Source organism: Vigna radiata, chromosome 7, assembly GCF_000741045.1.
Source record: "Vigna radiata var. radiata cultivar VC1973A chromosome 7, Vradiata_ver6, whole genome shotgun sequence".
NCBI classification, from domain to species: domain Eukaryota; kingdom Viridiplantae; phylum Streptophyta; class Magnoliopsida; order Fabales; family Fabaceae; genus Vigna; species Vigna radiata.
The window spans coordinates 51,573,634-51,582,224 of NC_028357.1; the positions used below are offsets into that span (position 1 = coordinate 51,573,634).

Consider the following 8,591-nt stretch of genomic DNA (forward strand, 5'->3'; position numbering starts at 1 on the left):
CTAATTCTTTGTTATATATATATATATATATATATATATATATATATATATATATATATATATATATATATATATATATATATATATATATATATATATATATGGCAGCACATGACACGATAAGCAAAAAGCAATTTTTCTAAATAAAATATCACCTCTAGACCACATGGTTTTCAACAAAAACAACAGAACCACGTGGGTATACACTTCGTTTACAAGGTCAAAAGAATAGCCCAGCAAAGCCCAAGCTTTATATTCATGATGATTCCAAAACCCATCTTTCACCACCCCAACCTTCTATGATAAGTACAATGAAAGGAGCTATTATGATTTACAATTTTACAAATCAATCCCGATCCCATTCAAAGTTCACATACACTGGGATCAGTGCACAACAAGATTGACTCAATATGGGCAATGAGTAATGTTCTAGCTACCCTGGGCTCTTTTAGATGATCTTGAAGGAGCAACAGCATTAACCTCACTCAACTGAGGTTGCTTGGGTTCTTCATGTCTCTGTGCCTCCTGCATTTTAAAGCAAAGAAAACGCAACTTTTGACTGAGAAAATACAGAAAAAGTAATTGTATGAGATCAACTTTTCCATAAACAGAACTTCAATCAATGAAGTGGAAATCAATCTACAAACCTCAGCTTCCATAGGTTTATTTTAACTTAAAAAGAGGAAATTCGTATTAGCTTCTAAATAACAGAGTCTAAAAGTAGTAACATGCACAATGAATAAGGTAGCCACCTTCGATGAGGAGGAGGAATTTTTTAACGTCTGTGTTTTCAAATGCACACGATGCTGGTGCTGCATTTGCTGAAACTGTTGTAACCTTGCAGCAAAATTTATCCCATTAAGTGAGTTCCCACGATCCAAAGCTACTTCACCATCCTCATTGATTTGAGATCCACCAGACATGTTATGGAGAAAATTATAGGGATTCCCCGAGGATGTTTTTTTCAATTGCTCACCATTGAAGGAATATGATGGCACGGCTTTTAAACGAGTTTTGAGAATCTTGAAGGCAGCACTTTGCTGCATAACATCAAACTCATTAGTATCATCAAAATTTAAGGAGAGTTTACACATTCAAAAAATTAGACACATTGATTTACACTAGGATACAGTCCACCCATGCTTTGAACGTCAGTGTAAGCAACTCAACATTAATACAAAAATATGTGCAGGAGAAGAAAGTGCTGGAGAGTTTTAAAAATACTACTGACTACCTATGAATACATATACCGTCTCTTCATACAATAGTAAATAGATAGATTAAGTGGATAGATAAATGAATTATAAAAGAAAAATGTAATGATGTACACTCGTCCTTAAGTATGGTGTTAGAAAACAAAATGTCAATCTTAGATGCTTACAAAAAAGGTAAAGACTTAAAAAAATGCTAGAAGTCTAGGAATTGCATGATCAATTAAAAATAGAAAAAGAAGTTGTTTAAGTTAGTCACAGACCTGAGGAAGCAACATCAGAAGACCATACAATGCTTTAAACAGCCATGGATATCTTCCGGGTTCTAGAAGCTGTAAAATGAAATTATAATTCAGTTACATAAGAGAAACAATTAAAAATGTAACCTTCCATCACAATGTTTATACAAAAGGGATTTATCTCATATACAGCGTAATATGACTTCATCGTGAAAGACATCGAGAGCCACCAAAAGCAATAGCAACCATCTATCTGAATTGTAACATAATCATACATTTCTCCATATTCGTTTTCCCTTTCAATGAAAAAGAAACACCAGCCAAAGGATGTCTGCGTGTTCTCAATTTACTCTACAAGAAGTCCTCTCCCAGGATACAAAAATGAACTATAAGATGCAAAATGAATATCACAAAATAAGTTTTAGGGAGGGGTGAATGAATGTCTGCATCTGAAATATGGGTTACATCCAAACGGGGAAGTCAGGAAACGTTAATTTTGGTATGAAGCAAGATAAAGGAAAGTTGTAACAGGACATACAAATTAAAATACCATTTTAGCAAAGAAAAAGAAACAAAAGATAAGATTGTCAACCGTCAGCCTTCATCATCAGAAACATAAAACAAATATTAGAGTTCAATTAAAAGATAAGTTGATCATATTTATCAGACTAAATACAAAATAGATGTTGTATATCAAGAACGTAGGTATGCGTAAAGGATTCGATGAAGCACCTGCAATCTTAGATAAGCAAATATTGGAGTTTCCAGCAAGCGAATCAATTTATCAAGCTGGACTAAGAATTTGACATTCACATCCTCTTCAACCAGAGACTGGATCACAGCACTCGCATGTTGGTAAGTCTGTTGAGGAAGACAATTCATATTTCAAAAAATGGGCGACACATGACCCGAAACCAATACACACACGCGGGTGTGCACACACACACATATGTGTGTGTTTGTGTGTGTATATATATATTTTTACCTGAGCTAATAAGCAGAGACTTATAATTGCCATTGGAGAATGACACCACGAGGCATACAAAGAAACATATAAATCCTTCCCAGCAGGATCAACCAGTGATTGCTTCAAAAGATATCGAATCTCGGACAGTTCGGATGATGTGAGTAATATCAAATTTAGAGCCTGTAAATTTGAACGGGGGAGGTCAAGCGCTTGAAAGCCAGTTAAGGAAATGAGTCAAAATAAAGATTATAGTTAGCATCGTGAAGGACTCGCAAGATAGTAACTCGTAGAGTCATAACATAATTCTTTTTACATAAGTATGACATATATATTAATATACCCATGGAAATAATGTAAATAAGTGAATAAAAATCAGTTACACTGTAAAAATAATTAATCAAACATATGTTCATCGGAAGCTATAAGATGTCAATGTTTCGAGTTGTTGAGGGAGAACAATACACAAAAATGGGAATTGTTTGTTGCATGCATGAGTCTTACACGAAGATCACAAAATATGGCCTTTTTTATTATTTCTTTTAGTTTCTTTTTTAACCATTGGGCAGCGGTTTTAAACCAAAACCCTTTTTAACATGGGCAAATACAAAACCGTTTCCAAGCTCACTTCACCATTTTTGCAATCTAGCAGGTAGATCTCTGATTTTGCTATTTCTCAATTACAGTGATCTCACATTTCTACAAGTAATCTACTGATTTTGACTACATTGGTCATGATCATGAAAAAGAAAAAAAAAAAAAAAAAAAAATATATATATATATATATATATATATATATATATATATATATATATATATATATATACACATAAAATGAAGCATAAATTGAGTAAGAACTATTGATCCCGATATCAATTATGCCATACACAGGTCAATTATAAGGTTACCCAAAAGTTCATATCCCACCTGGACCATAATTGAAGCAAAATCCAGGTCAGACTCCCCTTCTAGTATAGTGGAAAGTTCACGATAGACTCTCTCAGCATTCAAAAGCACACAAAGCCGGCGAATTATCAAAGCACCACGTCTAGAACAAGTTAAAATTAATTAAAAAAATATACTTAAAAAAAATTAACTAAAGAATATATTAGATGGAGGAAAACAGCTGCTCACTTCTCCAAAAGGGAATTGTCTACCCGGAAATTGTGCATCAAGAAAACAACAAGTTGCCGAAAATGCTGAGGATCTTTTGCTATGCATGCATGAACATCCAGAACAAGAAGAACAACCTATTCAATAAAAAACATAAACAGTTCAAGTGAGTTTTGATGTGCACAAAGTGCAGAACACTACAATTAAGGATAGGATAAACTTCCAAAAAAACAATGTTTTTTATTCTGTAGTCAAGAATCAGGAGCAAACGAGGTACATATGACAAGTTCACCCACAACATATACCCAATTTTTTTCTAAAGACAAAAAGCATTACTCTAACAAATGAAAACGAGGTGCATCTGAGGGAGGATAGGAAATCACTCTAAACAGGAAAATTAAATATAAAAACATCAAGCAAGAATGACACAAATTTCCCCTCTTTTGCATAGCATCTGATTAACAGATATGGTTATGTTTTCATCCGTAAATTTACTCAAACTTCAAACTTCACACACCCAGTACCAACAATTCTAAAGGATGGTACAACCTATAAAGACATGAGTTAATGAGACTTGATGCAGAGCCTGGGGCCACTCAACAGTCTTGCTAATCACTTATTTTTAAAAGCAATTTTTATTACATGTGGAAAAATGGGCGGAGGAAGCAGTGAATGAATGGGAGAGCACTTCAAGACAAAAATGATGAAGACAGCAACTTTATCCATATGGTTTTCAAATAATAGTATAGCTTTTACATGAGATAAGTGCATGAACAAAACCACATTTCCACAAATACTTTTGATAAATGAGTTAATTGATGAAAGAGATAAAAATTTATATTTGGACAACGATACCTGATCAGATGGATCTGAAAGGGCTTTGAGCAGGGTGTCAAATATGTCATTCAGATATTGCAAAACCTGTTTCAGACCCAAAGGAGATCACACAAAAGCCATTATAGAGCATTTCGCATAAACAAAAATAGCAATCAAGTCACCTCGTTACGATATTTGTTTAAAAGGGTTAACATCCAGTGCAAAGCTTCAATTCGAGTACCCTCCCATTCACTAGATAATTGCCTGATCAGTCAAAAATTATCATATAGTATAATCAGTGCAAAATAGAGTAGTTGGCTAAATAGAAAGGACCCTCATAATCATTTCTCAATAGGATCTACAGTGGCCAAACCACCCAGGTAAGAAAATTACACCTCCTGGCAATCGAGAGGATTGCTCCTACATCAAAAGCTTCAGCTGGGTCCGCTTTGAGGGCACGTAGCTCTTCATTGGTTTCACGAGCAACCTTACACACAAGCCATAGATAATTTCAAAATTATTATTTTAAATGAAAGGACACAATTTCATTAAAAAATGGAAAACAGAAAGCAAAACAGTACATAAGGAAAGAAAAAAAAAGCTCAAAAACCTACAACTCTGATTTTCTCTTCTTTATCTGATATACAAGGTAAAATGGCTCCAAGAATGTCAGCATAGTATGGAACAAGCTGGTCTCCACCAAGCTTGACAAACTCATTTATCTGTTAAAATGAGGATACATACTTTAGGTAAATTTTTAAATAAATAAATAAAATACAAATAAATAAAATACAAATAAATACAAGTAACTAATAATGCTTCTTTTGAATTCAAAGAATTATTAGTTATGATGTGATCCCCGTGCATAAAGTACTATACGAGTAAATAATTTACTCTCAAATCAAAGAATAGCAATACCACTTACCCATGTGATAGCTGTTAGCCTAGTAAATTCATCAGGAGAACCAGCTCTCTGTACCAGGATTTCAGCCATGCGACCATAATCTACAGACTTCAAGAGTAGCACTGCTCGAGTCAGAAAATGACAAATGAACAAAAAACTTTGCTTTTTGTGTCAAAGTAGTAGTTAAAAATGAGGCACAACTCAATTAATCAATGCAACGGCTAGCTAATAGGTATATCAGCCCTAAAAGATGGAAAAAAGGAACAATATAAAAGTGGATAATAATGCAATAAATTTTACTCGTTTAGATAACAATTCAAGGGAATCCAACTAGTAGGAAGAGGGAAAACCATAAAAAGGTGATTATGGTTCCCACACATTCCTCAAACAGATAACAGAATTAAGCAACTTCTTAAAAGAAGAATTGCACTTTAAAAAGAGATAAAGCATTACAACTCAAGCAAAAGAGGAAAACACACAAACAAGAGCCTTACTGGGGAGTTTTTAATCTCTTGTAGAAACTCCGAAAGAGCTGAATCAGCTTGTTGACGTATTTCATGACTTGAATCACTCAACATATTAAACAAGCCTGAGATGTTTATAGATGATTAGGTGGTAGACTTTAATTTTGTAGAGAATGTTTGGAAAGAAAATGACCATTCTTCAAATAATCCACATACCATCAAGAAAATCGGGAAGAAACCCCAGCATGTCAATATCTGGGACACTGTCCAAAACAGTAATCCATCCTACCAAAAACTGGCGGACATATGGATTCAAAACATTCATGCGCTCCCTCAACAGTGGTATGAATTCTTCAATACTAAAGATCAAAAAACAAGAAGGGAACGAGGCAGAGTAAGTTCAAGTGAGACGAAATAACTTGACTTTCAATATTTCATCTTGGTTACGAAAGGTGAAAGTTGCTTTAGTTAATACGAGATTGCTTCACACCTTTTGGTGTTTACACCTCTCGCCTAACGAAACTCTGTTCAAAAAGTTACATTCAGAGATTTGTTTGCCTAAAACTCTTTCAAAAATTTAAAACACTAGATACGGAAACATATAATAAATAGGCTTGAGAGAATGGTGTACCTGAACTGATCACTTTCAGTCACAATATCCTGTTCCAATAAAGCAATATTTAGATTAGTTAAATCATCAGTTCACCCAAAGGAAACAGCTATCAAATCACAGTTAGGTCAATCCTATTCAAGATATGTTAGTCGTTGCCCATAAACAAAGGAACACAAACTCTTTATTGGACTTCAAAAGAATCATATACCTTCACAAGCCTATCTAAGAGGTGAGCAGCACTTTGTACATTGGCATCTGAGTCTGCAGAAAGCTTGCATAGCGCATCAAAGATCTGATTGAAGAAAATAATAAAATCCCCTCTCACAACCTGACATAAAATTAAAAAAGACGCGCATTAGAGTATAGTATATGGTCAGATTGAAGTGTACATATGTCAGCACAATCAAATTCTCACCTTGGCAATGTTATAAAGTGCTTCGCAAGCATAATAACGAACTCTGCTATCTTGGTCAGAGAAAGAATTTAACACAGGAGGCACAATTTGCTGTCAGGTACAATAATTACATGTGAATAGTCCTGTTAAAATAAGCTCAACAACAAAGTAAAGGATAACAACCTGGTTTGTTTGTGCTTATTTTTTAAATAAGTGTTCGTTTAATAAAATAAGCAGATTGCTCTTTTTGGTTTTGTTTGCCTAATCTAATTGTGTTAAAAATAAACAGTTTTCTGTATATTTTGACAAGTAGATCCTATCTAATTCTTAAATAAGTGATTTTTTAAGGAAGTTCTTATTTCAAATAAATTTACTATAAGTTTAAATTGGCCCAACATTAATGCAATTTCTAATAAATTCATGCCAAAATAATATATCTCCATTAATTGTATGTTTTGTTTCACGTTAGATCACCAATCACATTAAAATACCATGTGATTTAGACTAATTTCAAATGTTTGGTTCCACATAGAGGATTTGATATGGTCCAGAATTGATTCTTGAAACAATTTTAAGTAGAGTTTACATAAAATAAATTATGGCCTGAAACATAAAAACACATTACTTCAAAATAAACTTTAACCAAAACCAATTTTTTTTAAACCCAATACATTAATAAGTGGACATGAGTTAGCTAACTAAATATCAGCATTTAACAGAGTTAGAGTCCAAAATTAGTACCTCAAGATGTTGAGCTGCTTCAGAAGTCAACCCAACCGTTGCCGCTGCTAATCCTATCAATCCTCCCTTCACTCATTTTTTTTAGAAAAAATAAATCCAACCCGCTCATGACAATGTATTGAAGCTAAATTAAACAAAATCAACAAAATTTCCCAAAAACAAAAAATACCTTCCGGTGATTAGCTTGTGGTGAATAGGTAAATTCCGTGGTCAACAAATTGATAACCGCCGTTATTTTATCATGATCCCCCGCAATAGCAAGCTGTTTCACTATCCCTTCAATCTACACAACGAAATACCCACTATCAACTACCAAAACCCTAAAACTCCAAATGCTACAAATTGCAAAAATAAAATCGAGTACAGCAAAAAAGGCGCAGAGGACAAACATCAAGTGCAGCATTTTTACGCTTCTCGTAGAGCTTGTCAGCAAGGTTGCGAAGCACGGCTGCCGGAATCAGCGAGAGAGCGTCGGCCATGGCAACACCCACCAAGCTGGGAACTCTTAGATTACCGAAAAGAAAACCACTTTACAAATCAAACTCGTTTCCGGATCTTCTCCTGCTCAAAGCGAAACATTTTGCTGTTTCTCTCTTGTACATTTCTCTTTCTTTCTTTTTGGGATCACAAACAAATCGAAAATTCAATTTTCTTTTTTTCGGGATAACGGGATAACGAGTGACGTGGAAAGCGACTTGAATTGGAAAATTGGAATTCGATGAATCAGATCTGATAAAATTCGTGAATTGAAACGAGAAGAAATTGAAAACAAAAACAAAGACCTAAATTTTTCCCAATTTTAAATGGTCGAAAGAAAGTTCTATCGAGTCTTAAGATCCTTTTTAATATTAATAATAATATTATTAATATTATTATACAATAATAATCTATTAGTAATATAATAACTTTTTTTATCATATTATTAAGTATTTTTGTTCATATTTTTAACTAACTTTATCTAATAGCTTTTTTTTTCTTACACTATTTTCTTATAAAATCATAACTGCTACGAAATCTTTTGAAAAAAAAAAATAGACACATTCTTATATTATAAAAATCATGTGAAATAAATTTAGGTGACAACCTACCACCATTGTCCAATTCTTTTTGAGAATATTTTATTATTTTTCCT

General features: G+C 33.5%; 1 protein-coding gene across 1 annotated transcript; it reads right to left on the reverse strand.

Annotated features, from left to right (window-relative positions):
• Nucleotides 1–120: 120 nt before the first annotated feature.
• Nucleotides 121–8,259, reverse strand: LOC106768877 (protein VAC14 homolog). Its single transcript, XM_014654247.2, has 20 exons — nt 7,849–8,259; nt 7,629–7,742; nt 7,460–7,525; nt 6,740–6,829; nt 6,533–6,652; nt 6,343–6,371; nt 5,928–6,070; nt 5,742–5,836; nt 5,269–5,355; nt 4,958–5,065; nt 4,739–4,830; nt 4,526–4,607; nt 4,383–4,448; nt 3,549–3,664; nt 3,342–3,462; nt 2,436–2,597; nt 2,183–2,311; nt 1,475–1,543; nt 753–1,040; nt 121–525 (listed from the first exon to the last, which is right to left on the reverse strand). The coding sequence occupies exons 1-20, from the start codon at nt 7,936–7,938 to the stop codon at nt 430–432; spliced, it is 2,163 nt and encodes a 720-aa protein (XP_014509733.1). The 5' UTR covers nt 7,939–8,259; the 3' UTR covers nt 121–429.
• Between the last annotated feature and the right edge of the window lie 332 nt (nt 8,260–8,591).

What these genes read in the sequence shown, in the direction of transcription:
- LOC106768877 (XM_014654247.2), bottom strand. Translation starts at nt 7,938, where the DNA reads ATGGCCGACGCTCTCTCGCTGATTCCGGCAGCCGTGCTTCGCAACCTT. An exon ending in AAGAAGAGAAAATCAGAGTT is followed by an intron (nt 4,831 to 4,957) that starts GTAGGTTTTTGA and finishes CTTGTGTGTAAG; the next exon opens with GTTGCTCGTGAAACCAATGA. An exon ending in GACAATTCCCTTTTGGAGAA is followed by an intron (nt 3,463 to 3,548) that starts GTGAGCAGCTGT and finishes AACTTGTTCTAG; the next exon opens with ACGTGGTGCTTTGATAATTC.